Consider the following 25234-nt stretch of genomic DNA (forward strand, 5'->3'; position numbering starts at 1 on the left):
AGAGACTACATATTCTAACACCAAGTACCAAATTTCCACCGAATCGAATGAATTTTGCTCCTCCAAAGGTTCCGGAGGTCAAATCTGGGGATCGATTTATATGGGGGCTATATATAATTATGGACCGATATGAGTCAATTTTTGCATGGTTGTTATGGGTGACCGATATGGACCAATTTTTGTTGTTAGAGACCATATACCAACACCACGTACCAAATTTCAACTGGTTCGGATGAATTTTGCTCCTCCAAGAGGTTCCGCAAGCCACATCTGGGGGTTGGTTTATATGGGGACTATATATAATTAAGGACCGATATGGACCAATTTTTGTATGGTTGTTAGATGCCTTATACTAACACCACGTACCAAATTTCAACCGGATCGGATGAATTTTGCTTCTCTAAGAGGCTCCGCAAGCCAAATCTGGGGTTTGGTTTTCATGGAGGCTATACTCGTACGTAAAAGTGGTCCAATATGGCCCATTTCAAGCCGATAGCTTGTTTCGTTCGGAAGTTAGCGTGATTTCAACAGACGGAAGGACGGACGGACATGCTAAAATCGACTCAGAATTTCACCACGACCCAGAATATATACATTTTGTGGGGTCTTAGAGCAATATTTCGATGTGTTACAACTGGAATGACAAGGTTAATATGCCACCCATCCTATGGTGGAGTGTATAATATAAAAATCAATAGTTTCTCTGAGTGGGCCAATGGTAATGAGTGAGAGTTGAATAGAGAGGGAGACAAACGTCTCTCATAATGAATAATAACAAAATTGATTCATCAGGGCTATGCCCAAGTTCTTCGGCCATTCAGTTGTTAACTATCAGTCAAGTTATTCGGACGTGAAAAGAAGTGCCATCGCGCCCTATATATCGTAAATTACACACTGTTGAAATGTTGTTTATATCGTTAGTAACGCTTGCCTTGATAGCCCTGTATATGTGGCTGAAGAGCCATTATTCGTATTGGGAAAAACGTAATGTGCCACATGAAAAACCCAGATATTTCATGGGTAATATGCATGGTTTGGGCCGCCAATATCACTGGAGAGATATCAATGAACGCATGTATCGGAAATTCAAAAATGTAACACCAGTAGCTGGATTCTATACCTTCACCACCAGGGCAGCCTTTATATTGGATTTGGATATAATTAAGGATATAATGATTAAGAATTTTCAAAGTTTCAGTGATCGTGGCTTGTTTCACAATGAACGCGATGATCCTTTAACGGCAAATCTTCTATTTCTCGATGGTGATCGCTGGAGAGTATTGAGACAGAAGATCTCACCAGTTTTCACGACGGGTAAAATGAAATATATGTTCCCCACCGTAGTACGAGTGGGTGAAATGCTGGAGCAGGCTTGTTTTAAATCTCTGGAGAACAGCAATGGTATGGTAGAGGTTAAAGATCTGTGTGCTCGTTTCACCACAGATGTCATAGGAACCTGTGCCTTTGGTTTGGAATGTAATAGCCTCATAGATCCTCAGGCAGAATTTCGTCGTATGGGTCGTTCAATATTTGAAACTCCTCGTCACAAGGCTATCGTTCAAGGTTTCATGTTTACCAATCCCCAATTGGCTCGTAAACTAAGAATGAAAAATTTCCGTGATGACATTGCTGAATTCTTTTTGAATGCCGTCAAGGAGACTGTGGAGTATAGACAAAAGAATAACGTTAAACGTAATGATTTTATGGATATGTTGATAGAAATGAAAGAGCAACGAGATAAATTAGTGAGCGAAGGTCGAACAATCGATGAAGAGGATATGGCAAGTGGATTGACTTTGGAACAATTGGCTGCCCAGGCTATGGTATTCTTTTTGGCAGGTTTCGATACCTCTTCAACTACCATGGGATTTTGCCTATACGAATTGGCTTTGAATCCTGATGTTCAGGAAAAGCTGAGACAAGAAATTATGGAGATTCTGAAAACGCACAATGATCAATTGAGCTATGAATGCATGAATGAAATGAAATACATGGATATGGTTTTGGCAGGTAAGTATGTTAACATGAAATGAAAATCAGATTTTTACGACTAAAAAATATATTTTTGTTTTGAATCACGAAACGAACTGATCCAATTCATGTTTAATTGAAATTTCTTCAATCATAGAAATGAAATAATACACAAATTATAAAATAAATTATACAAATAATTTTTGTAATTGAATTTTGATTAAATTAAAAACTCAAAATAAGACTCAATTTTTAATCGATTTTTAATAAAAGCCATAAAAAATCTACCAAAATTTGGAGAAAACATTTTGTCAAAATTTTATTTCTATAGAAATATGTGTCAAAATTTATATCTACAGAAAATTTTGTCTAAATTTTATTTCTGTAGAAAATTTTGTCAAAATTTTATTTCTCAAGAAAATTTTGTCAAAATTTTATTTCTATAGAAAATTTTGTCAAAATTTTATTTCTATAGAAAATTTTGTCAAAATTTTATTTATATTGAAAAATTTGTCAAAATTTATATCTACAGAAAATTTTGTCTTAATTTTATTTCTGTAGAAAATTTTGTCAAAATTTTATTTCTCAAGAAAATTTTCACAAAATTTTATTTCTATAGAAAATTTTGTCAAAACTTTATTTCCATAGAAAAAGTTGTCAAAATTTTATTTCTATAAAAAATTTGGTCAAAATTTTATTTGTGTAGAAAATTTTGTCAAAATTTTATTTCTATAAAAAATTTTGTCAAAATTTTATTTGTATAGAAAATTTTGTCAAAATTTTATTTCCATAGAAAATTTTGCCAAATTTTATTTCTATGGAAAATTTTGTCAATTTTTTTTTCATTTTCGTTTTGTTTTGTTATTGTTGGTTCTTTTCTTTAATCGTTGTTGTTGTTTTTGATTTCAGCTTAAAATCATGCATTGACTAAACTAAAGTGTAGCTTGGTTAAGCTGAAATCAAAAACAACAACAATGAAAATTTTATTTTTAAAGAAAATTTTGTCTACATTTTATATCTATAGAAAATTTTGTTAAAATTTTATTTCTATAGAAAATTTTATCAAAATTTTATTTTTAGAGAAAATCTTGTCATTTTCTTTTTCTATAGAAAAGTTTGTCAAAATATTATTTCTATAGAAAATGTTGTCAAAATTTTATTTTTATAGAAAAATTTTGTCAAAATTTTATTTCTATAGAAAATGTTGTCAAAATTTTATTTCAAAATTTGATTTCTATTGAAAATTTTGTCAAAATTTTATCTCTATAGAAAATTATGTCAAAATTATATTTCTGTAAAAAATTTTGTCAAAATTTTATTTCTATTTAGAAAGTTGTCAAAATTTTATTTTTATAGAAAATTTTGTCAAAATTTTATTTTTTTCATTCGTTTTGTTATTGTTGGTTTTATTCTGTAATCATTGTTGTTGTTTTTGAATTTATCTTAAAACCATGCATTGACTAAACTACAAGTGTAGCTTGGTTAAGCTACATTTGTTGTTTAGTTAATGCATGGTTGTAAGCTGAAATCAAAAACAACAACAATGAAAATTTTTTTTTTATAGAAAATTTTGTCAAAATTTTATTTCTATAGAAAATTTTGTCAAAATTATATTTCTGTAAAAAATTTTGTAAAAATTTTATTTCTATAGAGAAGGTTGTCAAAATTTTATTTTTACAGAAAATTTTTTCAAAATTTTATTTCTATAGAAAATTTTGTCAAAATTTTATTTTTATAGAAAATTTTGTCAAAATTTTATTTCTATAGAAAATTTTGTCAACATTTTATTTCTATAGAAAATTTTGTCAACATTTTATTTCTATAGAAAATTTTGTCAAAAGTTTATTTCTATAGAAAATTTTCTGAACATTTTATTTCTATAGAAAATTTTGTCAAAATTTTATTTCTATAGAAAATTTTGTCAAAATTTTATTTCCATAGAAACGGTTATAAACATTTTATTTCTATAGAAAATTTTGTAAACATTTTATTTCAATAGTAGATTTTGTCAAAATTTTATTTCTATAGAATTTTTTAAACATATTATTTCTATAGGAAATTTTGTCAACATTTTATTTCTATAGAAAAGTTTGTCAAAATTTTATTATTATAGAAAATGTTACCAAAATTTTGTTAAAAATTTATTCCAAAGGGAATTTTCTTAAAATTTTATTTCTATAGAAAATTTTGTGAAAATTTTATTTCTATAGAAAATTTTGCCAAAAATTTATTCCAAAGGGAATTTTTGGAAAATGTTATTTCCACAGAAAATTTTGTTAAAATTTTATTTCTATAGACAATTTTGTCAAAATGTTATTTCTATAGAAAAATTTTGTCAAGATTTTATGTCTATAAAAAATTTTGTAAAAATTTTATTTCTATAGAAAATTTTGTCAAAATTTTATTTCCATAGAAATAGTTGTCAAAATTTTAGAAAAATATAGAAAATTCTATAAAATTTTATTTCTATAGAAAATTTTGTCGAAATTTTATTTCTATAGAAAATTTTTTCAAAATTTTATTTCTATAGAAAATTTAGTCAACATTTTATTTCTATAGACAATTTTCTAAAAATTTTATTTCTATTGAAAATTTTCTTACTATAGAAAATTTTCTCAAAATTTTATTTTTATAGAATATTTTCTCAAAATTTGGTCAAAATGTTATTTCTATAAAAAATGTCAAAATTTTATTTCTATAGAAATTTTTTTCAAAAAGTTATTGCTATTACAAATGTGTGAAATGCCTCGTAGTTGGATAGGAATATTTGGCAAAATCTACAAAATATAGTATATTCTACCAATCGACCAACCAGTAAAAAATCTACCATTTTTGGTAGAATTCTACCAACTATGGCAATCGTGGATATAAGTCGACTTAACAAAAATACCAAAGTCGATATTTTAGAATATTTTGATTTTGATTAGAAAGAATTTTAGATCTATTATCTATTCCTTTAAAAATTCAAACGAAATTTTTATTGGAAAGTTTAAATGACATATTTTCTGTATAGGGATACAAGTCGAGTGAACAAAAAACGAAACTCACTATATTTTACATATTATTAAAATTTTAATACAAGCTAATTGGACATGAAGATTAGGGAATTGGTATTGTTAAGCTATTGAAAAGAAAATGCCAGATACCCACCTCACAAGCCTGACTATACATATGTTTCAGTGTCGGCTAATCCACATTTCCATAGTCTCTAGTAAGATCTGGTTGGGTGAGATGATTCAATTTGAGTCTTATATGCCAATTTCTTATGAAAATTACATACGAGAATTATTTTCTCCCAAGTTGAACCATTTTTTTTTTCACCACCACTGTGCATCATCTTCTCATATAGCTACAATATTTTTTAGAATTTTGCAGTATTGATTATATCGATCCTCTAGTTATTAAAAATTCAAACGAAATTTTTAGTGGAAAATTTTGTATGATAATTAAAAAAAAACCAAAGATGTTTAGAATAGTGCAATTTCGATTAGAGAATTTTAGATCTATCCTTCATTTTTTTTTAATTTAATCGAATTTTTAATTGGACTAGTTTTGATTTTAATTGAACTATACTTTTTCTGTATAGGGATACAAAATGACTTAACAAAAAACCAAAGTCGACTTTTTAGAATACAAAATTTCTTTTGAAGAGAACTTTAGATCTATCTTATGTTTTTTTTTAATTCAATCTCAATTTTTATTTCGACGATCTTTTTTTTCTTTTTGGGGATAAAAATAGACTTAACAAAAAAACCTAAGTAGATATTTTTGAAAATTGCAAAATCGATTAGAGAGAATTTTAGATCTATCCTTCAATCGAAATTTGAAATGAAAAATTTTTTATGATATGTTTGCTGAGTGGAAGCTGAAGTGGACTTAATAACAATAATCAAATTGCTTCTATTTTCTTAGTTTAATCGAAATTTTAAAAGGAAAAATTTTGATTATATTTTTTCTGTATAAGGATACAAGTAGACTTAACAAAAAATCAAATTGGATTTTTTTGGAATATGCAATTTTTATTAGAGAGAATTTTAAATTTATCCTTCAATCGAAATTTTAATTGGAAGATTTTAGATGATATTTTTCCTGTGTGGGAATACAAGTCTACTTAACAAGAAAACCACAGCCGATTTTTAGAAAATAAAATTTCGAAAAAAAAAGTTTTTGGCTACAATTATTAAATTCAATGATCCAATCAATTTCCAATTAAAACTGCTTTAAATTCGTAAACGCTATGTTACTGACAATGGCGACGCTAATTAAAAAAAATTAATTAATTCCATTAATGTAGGTTCTTGTTTGATTAGAAAATAAAATTATTTTTTCACTTGTATATTTTCAAATCGAATGTGAATTTTAATTTGATTATCTTATCCTTATAGAACAGAAAAAGGCGCATGGGGCGCTTGAACATTTTGAGGGACTAAACTTATATGGCAGGGGTATACGTCCTTCTAACTAGGATTAATCCCTTCTAGCTAGGCCAAACTCTCTTATCGCATATTATAATTATTTTCTCACAGTTTAATATCGTTTTGTGTTTCAGAAACTCTTCGTAAATATGCCGTAACACCTCATTTGGTTCGTACCTGCGTTAAGGAATATCAAATTCCCAATACGAGTATTGTTTTGGAAAAGGGATTACGTGTTATCTTGCCTGTCGATGCCATACATCGCGATCCTGAATATTATCCTGAACCTGAGAAATTTGATCCTGAACGTTTTACCGCTGATAAAAATGACGAACGTCATCCTTGCTCGTATTTACCTTTTGGTGATGGACCCCGGAATTGTATTGGCATGCGTTTTGGTAAAATGCAAGCTCGTGTAGGCCTAATATATTTATTGAAGAAATTCCGATTCAGCCCTTGCTCGCAGACACAGATTCCCATGGAATTTACAAAAATGAATTTTATTTTAGGTCCTCAAGGTGGTGTCTATTTGAAAATGGAGAAAATATGAAAACGTGTATATATTTAATGATTAAATGTGATTTGCGACTCGAATGTTAAGAAATGCATTGATAAATAAAGAGAATGATGAGGAAGAAACATTTAAACCATGGCACTATATCGAAACCTATAGAAATCTTAATAATGGTTCCAATATCTCACCGGCCAATGAAAATGAGCCCGAAATCAAATGAAATGAATTGAAGCCCCAATAAATTGTTCAAAAAATAACAACAGAAAATTTTTATGCTTTTTTTACTTGAACATTTTTAAAATTAATTTTATTTTGCATTACGAAAATGAATCGCAAATGAATTTTACATTTTTTGGGAAGGCCCGAAAAATTAAATTAAATTATATTTTTCGGGACTGTTTGCATTTCGGAAATGAATTTCAATATTTTAAATGAAAATTGTGACGGTATGATAATGGGCCCTAAAACTGAATTAAATCAGAAGCGCAATGAATATGGGCTCCATGAAAATTAGCCCCAAAACCTAAATGAACTAGTCCCCAAAATATTATATGCAAAACAACAACACCAATTTTTTATGTTTTTCGGAGAGTAACTTCATTTTATTTTTGGGTTGTGTTTGCATTATGAAAATATACCCCAATATAGACAGAGTCGAAAGTGGGCTAAATCGATTCCCAAGAGATTCGTATTCAGGAACATATATTTATTTTTTTTTCTTTCTTAAAACTTCGTATTTTTTCAGTTCAGCTAGGATTCATTTTCATCAATTAGAGTTCATTTCTTTTAAATAAAAGATGAACATAAGCCCTAATTTTATTTTCATACGAATGTGAACCCCCATATTATGTGACTGAAATTTGAAAATCGACCCAAAACTAAACTTAATTTTTGATTAAAAATACCATGGGAAAATGGGCCCTAACTGAAACCTTTTCGATTTAACGTCACTTCCACATTGGAATTATCAATCTCAAACACCGCCATCCATATCAAATATGAGAAAGTGTCAACCTAGGTTGAACAAAAGAAACACAATCTCAACAACTATATATAAGGCCGTTAGTTCAACCCTCCACCATGGATTGCGTAGAAACTTCTACTACAGGCTGTCATCCACAATCGAAATACTTGCGTTGCGGTAACACTTGCCGATCGCAAGGTATCTTAAAACTACTTAACACCGTCTATACTTCAGTTTGACAAAATTTTCAATAGAAAAAAAATTTTGACAAAATTTTCTATAGAAATAAAATTTTGACAAAATTTTCTATAGAAGTAAAAATTTTGACAAGCTTTTCTATAGAAATAAAATTTTGACAAAATTTTCTATAGAAGTAAAAATTTTGACAAGCTTTTCTATAGAAATTAAAAAAAAAAAATTCTATAGAAATAAAATTTTGACAAAATTTTCTATAGAAATAAAAATATTGACAAAATTTCCTACAGAAATAAAATTTTGACAACATTTTCTATAGAAATAAAATTTTGACAAAATTTTCTATAGAAATAAAAATTTTGACAAGCTTTTCTATAGAAATAAAATTTTGACAAAATTTTTTATAGAAATAAAATTTTGACAAAATTTTCTATAGAAATAAAAATTTTTACAAAATTTCCTATAGAAATAAAATTTTGACAAAATTTTATATAGAAATAAAAATTTTGACAAAATTTTATATAGAAATAAAATTTTGACGACATTTTCTATAGAAAGAAAATTTTGACAAAATTTTCTATAGAAATACAAATTTTGGCAAAATTTTCTACAGAAATAAAATTTTGACAAAATTTTCTATAGAAATAAAATTTTGACAAAATTTTCTATAGAAAAAAAATTTTGACAACATTTTCTATAGAAATAAAATTTTGACAAAATTTTCTATAGAAAGAAAATTTTAACAAAATTTTCTATACAAAGAAAATTTTGACTACATTTTCTATAGAAATAACATTTTGACAAAATTTTCTATAGAAATAAATTTTTTACAAAATTTTCTATAGAAATAAAATTTTGACAAAATATTCTATGGAAAAAAAAAATTTTGACTAAATTTTCTATAGAAATAAAATTTTGACAAAATTTTCTATAGAAATAAAATTTTTACAAAATTTTCTATAGAAATAAAATTTTGACAAAATTTTCTATAGAAATAAAAATTTTGACAAAATTTTCCATAGAAATAAAATTTTGACAAAGTTTTCTTTAGAAATAAAATGTTGACATAATTTTCTATAGAAATAAAATTTTGACAAAATTTTCTATAGAAATAAAAATTTTGACAAAATTTTCTATAGAAATAAAATTTTGAAAAAATTTTCTATAAAAATAAAATTTTGACAAAATTTTCTATAGATATAAAAATTTTGACAAAATTTTCTATAGAAATAAAATTTTGACAAAATTTTCTATAGAAATAAAATTTTGACAAAATTTTCTATAGAAATAAAATTTTGACAAAATCTTTTATACAAATAAAATTTTGACAAAATCTTTTATACAAACAAAATTTTGAAAAAATTTTCTATAGAAATAAAAATGTTGACCAAATTTTCTATAGAAATAAAATTTTGACGAAATTTTCTATTGAAATAAAAATTTGACAAAATTTTCTATAGAAATAAAATTTTGACAAAATTTTTTATAGAAATAAAATTTGCTATAGTAACAAATTTGGACAAAATTTTCTATAGAAATAACATTTTGACAAGATTTTCTATAGAAATAAAATTTTGACAAAATTTTCTATAGAAAGCACATGTTGGTAGATTATGTTGGGCGATATGGACCAATTTTTGTGTGATGAGGGATCGGCTATATTTTAGCATGGTTGTTAGCGGCCATATACTAGAGTAATGTACCAAATTTCAACCGAATCGGATGAAATTTTTTCCTCCAATAGGTTCCGGAGGTCAAATTTGATCGATTTATATGGGGGCTATATATAATTATGAACCGATATGGGCCAATTTGTGCATGGTTGTTGGAGACCATATATTAACACCACGTACCAAATTTCAACCGGACCGGACGAATTTTAATCTTCCAAGAGGCTCCGGAGTTCAAATCTGGGGATCGGTTTAAATGGGGGTTATATATAATTATGGACCGATATGGAATAAATTTTGCATGGTTGTTAGCAGGGCTGTGGAGTCGAGCCAATTTTGCTCGATTCCGACTCCAGCAATTTAGTAAATTTTCTATAGAAAAAAATATTTCTATGGTAATAAAATTTTGAATAAATTTTTTATAGAAATAAAATTTTGACAAAATTTGCTATAGAAATAAAATTTTTACAAAACTTTTTATAGAAATAACATTTTGACCAAATTTTCTATAAACTACAACTTTGAAAAAATTTTCTGTCAATATTCCACATATGTATATGGCTTTAAAATAAAATTAAAAAAAAATAATTTCGATTGTTCGAAATATTTCAAATAAATTGATATGTGCATTAAAATGAATCGATCCAGCCCATCTGCTAGTCTAACATTCTAGGAAACATAAAAATATAGCCGCAATTGGAAATTGATTTTCATTTACAATCATGCTGTACATTGATCGAATGAATAACGCAATGGAAACTAATTTGCGTAAAAACTGGCTTAGTTACAAAAATGTTAAGAGTTTTAAAAAAATTGGTTTAGCCGGAGTCGGAGTCGAGCAAAATTTTTACGACTCCGACTCCAGCAAAATCTTCAGACTCCGACTCCAAGACTCCGATTCCGACTCCGGCTCCACAGCCCTGGTTGTTAGAGACCATATACTGGGTGTCGCTTTATATGGGGGTCCAATAGGCCCCATTTTCGATACCATCCAACCTACATCAATAACAACTACTTATGCCAAGTTTCAATATCAATTCAATACCGATAGCTTGTTTCGTTCGGAAGTTAGCGTGATTTCAACAGACGGACATACTTAAATCGACTCAGAATTTTACCACGACAAAAATATATATACTTTATGGGGTCTTAGAACAATATGTCGATGTGTTACAAATGGAATGACAAAGTTAATATACTGCCATCCTATGATGGAGGGTATACAAATGGAATTGCGGTCAATTTTCATTTTAAATATTGGGATTTATTTTCGGCCCAAAAATAAAATGAAATTTCTCCCAAAAAAAATATACAATATAGGTTTTGTTATTTTCCACACTGAAAAAAAAACAGTGAAACCACTAGGAAAGAAAATTTTATTTAATTTTGGAAAAATTAGATTAATTTTAGAAAATGTAACTAAACTGTATTAGAAACGCAAATATTACGCCGATTTCACAAAAATAAGTAAATAATTTTCTACAAGTTCAATTTATTAGAAAAAATTATTATTTTTCACTTATTAAAGAAAATTTCGTAGTTTGAAGGAAAAAATTGGAGTTCAAAATTGTAAAAATGTCTTTAGAGTCATATGAAGTTCGTGATGAATGCATTATTGTTAAAATTTACAAATTTTAGGAGATTCTGAACTATTTTGTGGGAGACACGAATTTCGTTTATTTTTAGGCTTGATTTGTGTATGATTTTTCCCTCTGTTTTAGTTAATTTAACTAACGTACGCAAAAAATTATTAAAGTCATGGAAACTTTCTTAAAAAATAATAATTCTATTAAATAAAATGAAGTGAATTAAATCGGCTTTATTGAAATATATAGGGTTTACTTTTCTTTTTGAGTGCATATAGTTTTTTGAAGTCCTATCTAATTTAGGTTTTGGGGCCCATATTCATAGCACCCAAAATTTCAATGCATTTCTAAAATTTCAATGAATTCCATAAATAACAATGACTAATTTTTTTTATCATTACCAGGGGCATCAATATTGAATTGATCGTTTTTATTTTTTTGTAGGATTATATTTTTTTTATCAATATATATTTGTGGGAATATGTTTGGAAATGTAGCAAGCGCTGTGAAATCAGTTTTCCTTGAAGTAATTATACAGTTCAGCAAGTGGTATCACAATGAATTTTATAGATAAAGTGTGTCTGTAATTATATTGTGCACTCACACCTTAGCGAAACTAATTTAATTACAGTGAAACCTATCAGAAGTGGAGACACACAAGCGTCTAAATTTTATCTAGAAGAGAGAGGTTTCCACTTATGATAGCTTACTTGTAATAGTTTGGAAAGTTTAACAAAATTGTCCGCTTTTGATAGTTGTCCAGTTTTCAGAGTATCCAAATTTTGAGAGGTTTCACTGTATATGTTCTTGAAAGAGAAATGTTCATATCCATCGTTTTTATATCATAAGGCGTAATTTAATCGTAAATTGTAATACCAATCGCTCCAATTGAAAAATATCATAAGATGTATGATGAGTAAGAATTTATGTATCTGTTTTATGGTACCTCAAATTTATTTCATAGTTAGGGATATATGTACATGTACCAATTATTTAATTTTATTGAAATTGGCAAAATATGAGATCATAGGTTTTAGTTATTTTGTGAAACCTTGCATGCTATAGCATTCTATTGAGTACATTATAATTACAGAATATTTACAACTCTATTCATGGTTGGCATAAGGGGCGATGTTGTTAACATACAAGATCGGAAACCACAACAACACAACAGTATTAGGAAATGTTGGAGAAGATGAGAGAGAGAGAGAGAGAGAGAGCGCTATGGTCTCATGGATTTGTAAATCAAAACACATTGTTTTGTACTAAATGGTGCCCTCTATGAATAGAAACTACATGACAATAAACACTTGTTATCTATTGGCCTACCTTTATTACACTCTTTTCATGTCTACCTATCCGGGATGGAAAATACAATACAATACAAAAGTACTTTTCACTAGATTTCAACAAAAGATTATTGTCAAGAGATCCCCTAGAATATATTTTAAAGAAAATAAAATTTTGTATGTCAACTCCTCCATTTTAAATATTGTTTTAGTTTTATATTCGCTTACCACAGTTGGAAGAATTCTACTGATTTGTAGGTTGGTAGAATTCATGAGACTTCATAAATTTTCTATAGACAAATAAAAATGTTGACAAAATTCTCTATAAAAATAAAATTTTGCCAAAATTTTAGATAGTAATAAAATTTTGACAAAATTTTCTATAGATATAACATTTTGACAAAATTTTCTATAGAATAACATTTTGACAAAATTTTCTATAGAAATAAAATATTGACAAAATTTTCTATACAAATAAAATATTGAAAAAATTTCCTTTAGAAATAAAATTTTGACAAAATTTTCTATAGAAATAAAATCTTCACAAAATTTTCTATAAAACTAAAATTTTTACAAAATTTTCTATAGAAATAAAATTTTGACAAAATTTTCTATAGAAATAAAATTTTGACAAAATTTTCAATATAAATAAAAATTTTGACAAAATTTTCTATAGAAATAAAATTTTGACAAAATTTTCTATAGAAATAAAATTTTGACAAAATTTTCTATAGAAATAAAATTGTGACAAAATTTTCTATAGAAATAAAATTTTGACAAAATTTTCTATCGAAATAAAATTTTGACAAAATTTTCTATAGTAATAAAATTTTGACAACATTTTCTATAGAAATAAAATTTTGACAAAATTTTCTATAGAAATAAAATTTTGACAACATTTTCTATACAAATAAAATATTGACAACATTTTCTCTAGAAATAAAATTTTGACCAAATTTTCTATAGAAATAAAATTTTGACAAAATTTTCTATAAAACTAAAATTTTTACAAATTTTTCTATAGAAATAAAATTTAGACAAAATTTTCTATAGTAATAAAATGTTGACAACATTTTCGATGGAAATAAAATTTTCTATAGAAATAAAATTTTGACAAAATTTTCTCTAGAAATAAAATTTTAACATAATTTTCTATAGAAATAAAATTTTGACAAAATTTTCTATAGAAATAAAATTTAGACAAAATTTTCTATAGTAATAAAATGTTGACAACATTTTCGATAAAAATAAAATTTTCTATAGAAATAAAATTTTGACAAAATTTTCGATAGAAATAACATTTTAGCAAAATTTGCTATAGAAATAAAATTTTAACAAAATTTTCTATAGAAATAAAATTTTGACAAAATTTTTTATACCCTGCGCCATACTGTGGAACAGGGTATTATAAGTTAGAGCATATGTTTGTAACACCCAGAAGGAGACGAGATAAACACATGGTGTCTTTGGCAATAATGCTCAGGGTGGGTCCCTGAGTCTGTGAACACATTTTTGTGATCAAAGTCTATATCGCAATTTAAGTCCAATCGCCTTCAAATTTGGCACATGTTCCTAATTTGGGTCAGAATAGAACCCTAATGATTTTGGAAGAAATCGTTTCAGATTTAGATATAGCTCCCATATATATCTTTCGCCCGATATGCACTAATATGGACCCAGCAGCCAGAGTTTTATACAGATTTGCTTGAAATTTTGTACAAACATAACACTTAGTCGTATAGTCAAGTGTGCAAAATTTGATTGAAATCGGTTCAGATTTAGATATAGCTCCCATATATCTTTCGCCCGATATGGACTTATATGGCCCCAGAAGCCAAATTTTTGGCCGAATTTGGTTGAAATTTTGCACTAGGAGTACAGTTAGTAGTATAGTCAAGTGTGCAAAATTTGATTGAAATCGGTTCAGACTTAGATATAGCTCCCATATATATCTTTCGCCCGATATGGACTAATATGGTCCTTGAAGCCAGACTTTCGGCCCAATTTGTTTGAAATTTTGCACTAGGAGTACACTTAAATAGCAGTGCAGTTAAGTGTGCAAAATTTGATTGAAATTGATTCAGATTTAGATATAGCTCCCATATATATCTTTCGCCCGATATGGACTAATATAGTTCTAATAGCCAGACTTTTGGCCCAATTTGTTTGACATTTTGCACTAGGAGTACAATTAGCAGTGCAGTTAAGTGTGCAAAATTTGATTGAAATCAGTTCAGATTTAGATATAGCTCCCATATATATCTTTCGCCCGATATGGACTAATATGGTTCTAATAGCCAGACTTTTGGCATAATTTGATTGAAATTGTGCACAGGGAGTAGATTTAGCATTGTAGCTATGCGTGCCAAATTTGATTAAAATCGGTTCAGATTTATATATAGCTCCCATATATAGCTTTCGCCCGATTTACACTCATATGACCACAGAGGCCAATGTTTTACTCCGATTTATTTGAAATTTTGCACAGGGAGTAGAATTAGAATTGTAGCTATGCATGCCCAATTTGGTTGAAATCGGTTCAGATTTAGATATAGCTCCCATATATATGTTTTTCTGATTTCGACAAAAATGGTCAAAATACCAACATTTTCCCTTTTAAAATCGCCTTTGCTTAGTCGAAAACTTGTAAAAACGACTGTAATTTTCCTTATCATCAAACACATATGTATCGAGCGATAATAATAAAAAAATAAAATTAAAATTAAACAAGTATATACAGCAGTAAGTTCGGCCGGGCCGAATCTTAAATACCCACCGCCATGAACCAAATATTAGGGTTTCCTTGAAATTTCAGGAGGGCTTGAGGACTTGAGGACACTTCCCGAAGACAAATTTAAAGATTTCACCTATGAGGACTATATCAGATTCTGGATTTATAAGAACCAATTTTGTTTGAGTTTTAGAGGAATCATTAACATCTCTTGTAAGTGTGCAAGAAAATTATAAAATAACGTCTTGATTTGAAATCATAAATCTGTAGAAGTAAAATCTGGAAATTTTACATTGAGTTTCAAGCAATTTTCATAATCAGAGCGCCTTCCACACCATCAAGAAGTGAAGTCGGTCTATATGGAGGCATTATCAAATGGACCGATAAAAACATAATCCGATACACGTTTTTGTGAGCCTAAAATACCAGAATATTTACAATTTCAGGCAAATCAGATAAAAACTACGGTTTCTAGAAACCCAAGGAGTTAAATCGGGAGATCGTTCTTATGGGGGCTATACTAAAATATGGACCGATACTCACCGTTTTCGGCACACCTCTTTATGACCCGAAAATACCTCTAGATTTCCAATTTCAGGCAAATAGGATAAAAACTTCGGATTCTATAAGCCCAAGAAGTAAAATCGGGAAATCGGTCTATATGGGGGCTATGCCAAAATATGGACCGATACTCACCATTTTCGGCACACCCCTTTATGGTCCTAATATACCTCTAGATTTCGAATTTCAGACAAATTGGATAAAAACTACGATTTCTATAAGCCAAAGACCCCAAATCGGGAGGTCGGTTTATATGGGGACTATATCAAAACGTGGACCGATATAGCCCATCTTCGAACTTGACCTGCCTGCAGACAAAAGACGAGTTTATGCAAAATTTCAGAACGATTGCTTCATTATTGAAGACTCTATAAGCCCAAGACCCCAAATCGGGAGGCCGTTTTATATGGGGACCATACCAAAACATGCACCGATACTCACAATTTTTGTCACATGTATTTGTGGTCCTACAATACCTCTAGATTTCCAATTTCAGGTAAATTGAATAAAAACTGCGGTTTCTATAAGCCCAAGAAGTAAAATCGGGAGATCGGTCTATATGGGGGCTATACCAAAACATCGACCTATACTCACCATTTTTGGCACACCTCTTTATGGTCCTAATATACCTCTAGATTTCCAATTTCAGACAAATTGGATAAAAACTACGATTTCTATAAGCCCAAGACCCCAAATCGGGAGATCGGTCTATATGGGGGCTATACCAAAACATGGACCGATACTCACCGTTTTCGGCACACCTCTTTATGGTTATAAAATACCACTAGATTTCAAATTTCAGGCAAATAGGATAAAAACTACGATTTCTATAAGCCCAAGACCCCAAATCGGGAGGTTGGTTTATATGGGAACTATATCAAAACCTGGACCGATATAGCCCATCTTCGAACTCGACCTGCCTGCAGACAAAAGACGAGTTTGTGCAAAATTTCAGCACGATTGCTTCATTATTGAAGACTGTAGCGTGATTACAACAGACAGACAGACAGACAGACAGACAGACAGACGGACAGACGGACATCGTTATATCGTCTTAGAATTTCTCCCTGATCAAGAATATATATACTTTATATAGTCGGAAATCGATATTTCGATGTGTTACAAACGGAATGACAAACTTATTATACCCCCGTCACCATTCTATGGTGGTGGGTATAATAAAATTTTGGTAAAAATTTCTATAGGAATAAAATTTGGTAAAAATTTTCTATGGAAATAAAATATTGACAAAATTTTCTATACAAATAAAATTTTGACAAAATTTTCTATAGAACTAAAAATTTTGACAAAATTATCTATAGAAATAAAATTTTGGCAAAATTTTCGATAGAAATAAAATTTTGACAAATTTTTCTATAGAAATAAAATTTTGACAAAATTTTCTATAGAAATAAAATTTTGACAAAACTTTCAATATAAATAAAAATTTTACCAAATTTTCTATAGAAATAAAATTTTGACAAAATTTTCTATAGTAATAAAATTTTGACAAAATTTTCTATAGAAATAAAATTTTGACAAAATTTTCTATAGAAATAAAATTTTGACAAAATTTTCTATAGCAAAAAAATTTTGACTAAATTTTATATAGAAATAAATTTTTGACAAAATTTTTTATAAAACTAACATTTTAAAATTTTTTCTATAGAAATAAAATTTAGACAAAATTTTCTATAGTAATAAAATATTGACAACATTTTCGATAGAAATAAAATTTTGACAAAATTTTTTATAGAAATAAGATTTTGACAAAATTATCTATAGAAATAAAATTTTGGCAAATTTTTTGATAGAGATAAAATTTTGACAAAATTTTCTATAGAAATAAAATTTTGACAAAATTTACTTTAGAAATGAAATTTTGACAAAATTTCCTTTACAAATAAAGTTTTGAAAAAATTTTCGATAGAAATAAATTTTTGACAATATTTTCGATAGAAATAAAATTTTAATAAAATTTTCTATAGAAATATAATTTTGGTAAAAATTTCTATAGGAATAAAATTTGGTAAAAATTTTCTATGGAAATAAAATATTGACAAAATTTTCTATACAAATAAAATATTGACAAAATTTCCTTTAGAAATAAAAATTTGACAAAATTTTCTATAGAAATAAAATTTTGACAAAATTGTCTATAAAACTAAAATTTTTACAAAATTTTCTATAGAAATAAAATATTGACAAAATTTTCAATATAAATAAAAATTTTACAAAATTTTCTATACAAATAAAATTTTGACAACATTTTCTATAGAAATAAAATTTTGACAAAATTTTCTATGCAAATAAAATTTTGACAACATTTTCTCTAGAAAAAAAATTTTGACCAAATTTTCTATAGAAATAAAATTTTTACAAAATTTTCTATAAAACTAAAATTTTTAAAAATTTTTCTATAGAAATAAAATTTAGACAAAATTTTTTATAGTAATAAAATCTTGACAACATTTTTGATAGAAATAAAATTTTCTATAGAAATAAAAATTTGACAAATTTTTTTTAGAAATAAAATTTTGACAAAATTTTTTATAAAAATAAAATTTTGACAAAATTATCTATAGAAATAAAATTTTGGCAAATTTTTTGATAGAAATAAAATTTTGACAAAATTTTCTATAGAAATAAAATTTTGACAAAATTTCCTTTACAAATAAAGTTTTGACAACATTTTCGATAGAAATAAAATTTTGCCAAAATTTTCTATAGAAATAAAATGTTGCCAAAATTTTCTGTAGAAATAAAATGTTGGTAAAAATTTCTATAGGAATAAAATTTGGTAAAAATTTTCTATGGAAATAAAATATTGACAAAATTTTCTATATAAATAAAATATTGACAAATTTTCCTTTAGAAATAAAATTTTGACAAAATTATCTATAGAAATAAAATTTTGGCAAAATTTTCGATAGAAATAAAATTATGGCAAAATTTTCTATAGAAATAAAATTTTGACAAAATTTTCCATAGAAATAAAATTTTGACAAAATTTTCTATAGAAATAAAATTTTTACAAAATTTTCCATAGAAATAAAATTTTGACAAAAATGTATTTCTCTTTTTACAAAATTTTCTAGTGAAATAAAATTTTCACAAATTTTTCAAAAGAAAAACATTTATCCATAACATCTGATCTAGAAAGTGTTCGTGTGGAAGCGTCATATAGAATCACATGCTTTCTCCGACCACAACATTCTGGAAATACATTGGCTTTTACAAAATCGATATTTTCTTCCCGCATGAACTTGTATGTTTTGCCAAATTTGTAAAAGAGCAATATAAAATAATTTTGTTAAAGACTTTGAAATATTAAAATATTTTGTCAAAAATATTGTTTAATAAATCAGATTATGGCTCAAAACGGTATACAGAAAAGGTACTAAATCATTCGCGGGGGTACTACGATACTGACCACAATGAAAAAGTACTGCATATTCCATCTCTGCTACGTATATATGTTTATAGATTTGTTTATATCGGGGATGGGCAAAGAGACTATGCGGCTTTTCACTCTCACTCACTTAAACGTTCTCTTGCTAAGCAAGAGCACAAAATCAATATTTGTAATATGCCACAAAACATTATTTCGTATATGTTTTCCATGATGTCAAAACACATTTTTTGGAAATTTATAGAGGGTACGAAAATATTATTAGTCATGAAAGACAACACAAACTTTGAAAGTCTTTCTTTTCTAATCTTATGAGAGAGACGCTTGTTTTTGTTCCAAATTCAAGTAACATTTCTCGAAATACGTAAAGAGAGTGATCATATGGATTCGCACACATTCACATATTTCTCTCCGCCCATTAATGAGTTATATACATATATTTGCCGGAAAATAATTAATCATAGCGTTCAGTGAGCCAAAGCAAATCAAATTTGAAGTTATTCTAACTTTTAATGTACACAGAGTAAAAAATCTGTCACTACCCAAATTTAGAATCTCTTCCCTACTCAAATACTCTTTTAGGGAATGAACTTAATTTTCATTCCAGAAGAAGTTGTTTGGAGGTGATATATAAAAATTTTATGGTATACGCAGTTTTATTTTTAATTTAAATTTTCTGACTTTAACCAGGGCAAATAAAACAATGCAAAGTTTTCAAAATTTTTTGAAAAGTGTTTCGATTAATTTCTCGGCTGTCATAGAATTTTGAATAAAATATGTGCTAGTGTTGTCCGAAACGTTTTTACATAGAGGTACAAAACGAAAAAGTAAGTTTGATTTTTTATTTTTTTTGTCACTCCATTTGTAATAGATCGAAGTATCGATTTCCGATTATATAAAGTATGTACATATATTCTTGATCGGGGTGTAATTGTTATGCGATATAACCATATCCGTTTGTCCGTTCCTATGTTTGTCTGTTGTAACCACGCTACAGCCTTCAATATTGACACAATCGCGCCAATTTGGCTGCAATTTGGCTACGATTCTTTTGCTTACCTGCAAGCTGGTCATATTCGAAGATGGGCTATATCAGTCCAGGTTTTGCTAATAGCCCCCACACTAACCGACCATTCGATTTTGGGTCTTGAGCATCTAGACATCGCAATATTTATACGATTTTCCTGAAATCCAAATTTAGAAGTATTTAAGGTTTAACTAGGCATGTAGAATATGTTGCGTATAGGTCCATGCTTTCGTATAGGCCCCACATAGACCGATCTCCCGATTTGGGGTCTTGGGCATCTGCACATCGCAATTTTTATCGGATTTTCTTGAAATTCTAAATCTACAGGTATTTGGGTCAATAAATAAATGTGGTGAATATGATGAGAATCGGTTCATGTGGAAATGCACAGCCCCCATATAGACCGATCTCCTGATTTAACTTTTTAAGCCTTTAGACATACCAATTTTTATTCAATTTTTTTGAAATTCAAACCATAGAGGTATTTTGAGTCCATAAATAAATGTGTTGAATATGGTGGGAATGGGTCCATGTTTTGTTATAGCCTAGCCAAATCTGGCCACAGACAAGTGTGCTGAAGATTGTGTGAATTGGTCCATGTTTTCGTTTAGCCCGATTTCCTCACTTATATATATATATATATAGATAAACATATACATATACATATATATATATATATATATATATATATATATATATATATATATATATATATATATATATATATATATATATATATATATATATATATATATATATATATATATATATATATATATATATATATTATATATATATATATATATATATATATATATATATATATATATCTATATATATATATATATATATATATATATATATATATATATATATATATATATATATATATATATATATATATATATATATATTATATATATATATATATATATATATATATATATATATATATATATATATATATATATATATATATATATATATATATATATATATTCGCCCGTCTGTTGAAATCATGCTAACTTCCGAACGAAGCAAGCTATCGACTTGAAACTTGGCACAAGTAGTTGTTATTGATGTAGGTCGGATGGTATTGCAAATGGGCCATAACGGTCCACTTGTACGTATAGCCCCCATATAAACGGACCCCAAAATTTGGCTTGCGGAGCCTCTAAGAGAAGCAAATTTCATCCGATCCGCCTAAAAATGTTGGTGCATAGTGTTAGTATATGGTCTCTAATGACCATGCAAAAATTGGTCCACATCGGTCCATAATTATATATAGCCCCCATATAAACCGATCCCCAGATTTGACCTCCGGTGCCTTTTGGAGAAGCAAAATTCATCCGATCTAGTTGAAATTTGGTACGTAGTGGTAGTGTACGATATTTAACAACCATGCCAAAAGTGGTCGATATCAGTCCATAATCATATATAGCCCCCATATAAACCGATCACGAGATTTGGTTTTGGAGCCTCTTGGAGGAGCAAATTTCATCCGAGTCAGTTGAAATTTGGTACATTGTGCTAGTATATGGCCGTTAACAACCATGCCTAACTAGGTCCATATCGGTCTATAGTTATATATAGCCCTCAGATAAATCGATCCCCAATCACACAAAAATTGGTCCATATAAAGTTCATAATTGTATATAGCCCTCATATAAGTGACCCCCATATTTCAATTCTGGCTCTCTACGTATCGTGCAAAAAGTCCATATCGATTCGTAATTATTTGTAGACTTACCTATTACCTAGAAATTTTAAGATACCACAACCCAAGTAATTCGATTGTGGATGACAGTCTTTCGTAGAAGTTTCTACGCATTCCATGGTGGAGGGCACATAAGATTCGGCCTGGCCGAACTTACGGCCGTATATACTTGTTTTATATCCGATTTGCCTGAAAGCAAAAATCCAGAATTATTTTGGGTCCATAAACAAGTGTGGTGTGTATAAGTCCATGTTTTGTTAGAGACCCCACACCCATAGAACAAATCATGAACGGCGTGGTCATTTCAAAACGATCCGTTCATGAAAGTTAATCAACACACATGTGTTGTCAAACTGAGAACATATGGGGTCAGTCTGACAACGTTAAAATGACACCATGCGTTGTCAAAACAACAACCAGCGTTCACGATCTGAAAACGTAATGGTTACGAATTTATAAACAAAATTAAAAAAAGATTTCCGCTACTGTGGCTCGAACCTGTGTCGTCTGCACCATACGTGTTAACAGTCGCCTTAGCACATTGCACCACCGGCGGAGTTGTCATATTTAACAATGTCTAACGATTATTTTAAGAATTTTCTTGGCCAAAGAAAAACGAATGCCGTTCATGAAATCGTGAACGCCCGTGGATTTTGATTTTTTGTCAACGTTTCCGTTTCATTTTGACACCGTCCGTTCACGATTGTTGAACGCAATATTTTCAGGTTTGGGTTTTTTTTTTTGCAAAGTATTTTGGGGGTTAAAAATATTTCTCCATGGGCAACCCTGATCGTTACATAGATTTGGGATTATCACGTGAAGTAATGGAGAAATGTTTGACCCATATTTTTTCGATCAAGCTTGCTCATCAACTTCTAACAAGAATCGTTCATAGTTGCGTAAAAAGCTTTTGGTAAGAAAAGCTTCTTTTCTATTATCTGCTAGAAAAATTACCACCTTAACAGCAAAATAAGCTTATCTATCACCTTAGTAGTCATTGACTTATGAAGGGGACAAGTGCTGCTTGGTTGACGAGGCGTAGTTAGTCTTTTTTTCCCCCAAAAATAAAATGAGTGAATTGGAAGCAGCTTTTGTTATGTATGCCATTATTGGCTTGTGTACCCTCATTTATGGATGGATGAAATCACGAATGTTATACTGGCGTCGACGAGGCATACCTTATGAGGAACCAGATTTTTTGGTTGGAAATATTAAAGGAGTTGGTACCCGCAAGCATATGTATGAACCTTTGCGTGAAGTATATGAGAAATTCAAAGGTAGTGGACCATTTTGTGGATTTTTCTTTCTGGTACATCCAATAGCCATTGTTTTGGACTTGGATTTAGTGAAGAATATTCTAATACGCGATTTCCAAAATTTCGATGAACGTGGAGTATTTCACAATCCCCGTGATGACCCGCTGACGGGTAATCTCTTTAACTTGGAGGGCGGTGAATGGAAAAAGTTAAGACATAAATTGTCGCCCACTTTTACCTCGGGCAAAATGAAACAAATGTTCCCGCTGGTGGTCAAAGTAGCCAAAGAATGTCAAGAAGTTCTACAAGAAATGCTAAACGATACCAATGAAGTTGATGTCCGAGAATTGGTGGCCCGTTATACCACCGATGTCATTGGTTCCTGTGCCTTTGGCTTAGAGTGTAATAGTCTAAAAGACCCTGAAGCTGAATTTCGTGTAATGAATCGAAATATGTTCAAGAAATTCCGTCATGCCAAAGTGGTGCACTTTTTCATGCATGCCTTCCCTAAATTAGCTCAACGTTTGCGCATGCGTGAAATGATGGATTCTACACATGATTTCTATTTCCGTATAGTTCGTGAAACTGTTGAGTATCGTGAGAAGAATCATGTGAAGCGTAACGATTTCATAAATATGCTGATAGAGATGAAAAATTCAGAAAATCCCAATGAACGTTTGAATATGAAGGAGATAACAGCAAATGCTTTTGTTTTCTTTGTGGCTGGATTTGAAACTTCCTCGACAACTTTGTCTTTTGCTTTGCATGAGCTTGCTCAGCATCAAGAGATTCAGGAGAAATTGAGGCAGGAAATAAAGGAAACTCTAAAGAAACATGATGGAGAGATAACCTATGAATGTATGCATGAAATGCAATATTTGGATCAAGTTATAGCGGGTAAGAATGGACCATAAGATATACTAAAGAAAAAATTACATTTCAAAATCGTGAACGGACGGTAACAAAATTAAAACGGAAACGTTCACGAAAAATCGAAATGGAATATTCAAGGTTTCGTCCACGGTCATGGTTTCATGAACAGCTTTCGTTTTTCCTTGGCCTTGAAATATTTGAATCTCTTAATTTTTCATTTTTTTGTACACATTTTCTTACAGAAACCCTACGAAAATATTCAGTTCTTCCTCAATTGCAAAGGAAAGCTCAAGTGGACTATGTTACCAATACTGCTGGATATGTTATACCCAAAAATACCCTAGTCTTCATTCCTGTCGATGCTATACACAATGATCCTGATTTATATCCTGAACCTGAAAAATTTCGACCGGAACGTTTTGACCCCGAGGAAGTACAAAAACGTCATTCAACTGCTTATCTGCCTTTTGGTGATGGACCTCGCAATTGTATTGGCATGCGTTTCGGTAAAATGCAAGTTCGTGTGGCTTTGATTTCTCTGCTGCGAGACTATCGTTTTTCTGTGGGTTCAAAAACGAAAATTCCATTGGATATTAATATTCAATTGCCATTGATAACACCGAACAATGAAGTCTTCTTGAAGGTGGAAAAGATTTAGAAGAGAGAACAAAAGGATGCAAGTGATTGTAATTTTTTTGTAAATAATTTATTGTTACATTATATTTTATAACAATTATGGTAGAACAAATAAATGTAAATATGTTGTGAATTTATATCAATCTCTAGGGCTGTTATTACTAGACAATAGAGTGGGACCAAATATGACTATCATATGCTTTTTCAGCTCTCTGCTAGGCATTCTCTCAAAAAAGTCCTCTATTTGAGCTCTCAGCTAAACCAAACCCCAATAGTATCGAAGAGAAATCTGAGTTAAGGGTGTCAAGAGAAAAAAAGGAAATTAATGGACTCATCATTGAGTCCATCCTGCCTTATAAAGATAAATAAGGCAGCAATCACTTTTGCATTCTCTTCAAACTGCTCTCTCTGTCTTTG

At 29.0% G+C, this 25234-nt stretch overlaps 1 protein-coding gene across 1 annotated transcript; it reads left to right on the plus strand.

The window, feature by feature from the left end:
• The first annotated feature begins 834 nt into the window (after positions 1-834).
• Positions 835-24954, plus strand: LOC142239535 (uncharacterized). Its single transcript, XM_075311321.1, has 4 exons — positions 835-2010; positions 6521-6933; positions 23095-24205; positions 24424-24954. The coding sequence occupies exons 1-4, from the start codon at positions 903-905 to the stop codon at positions 24837-24839; spliced, it is 3048 nt and encodes a 1015-aa protein (XP_075167436.1). The 5' UTR covers positions 835-902; the 3' UTR covers positions 24840-24954.
• Positions 24955-25234: the final 280 nt, after the last annotated feature.

This window comes from Haematobia irritans, chromosome 5 (genome assembly GCF_050003625.1).
Source record: "Haematobia irritans isolate KBUSLIRL chromosome 5, ASM5000362v1, whole genome shotgun sequence".
Taxonomy (NCBI): Eukaryota; Metazoa; Arthropoda; class Insecta; order Diptera; family Muscidae; genus Haematobia; species Haematobia irritans.

Coding starts and splice junctions, on each gene's coding strand:
- LOC142239535 (XM_075311321.1), top strand. CDS start 903: ATGTTGTTTATATCGTTAGTAACGCTTGCCTTGATAGCCCTGTATATG. Junction 2,011..6,520: donor CATGGATATGGTTTTGGCAG/GTAAGTATGTTA, acceptor TTTGTGTTTCAG/AAACTCTTCGTAAATATGCC. Junction 24,206..24,423: donor TTTGGATCAAGTTATAGCGG/GTAAGAATGGAC, acceptor ATTTTCTTACAG/AAACCCTACGAAAATATTCA.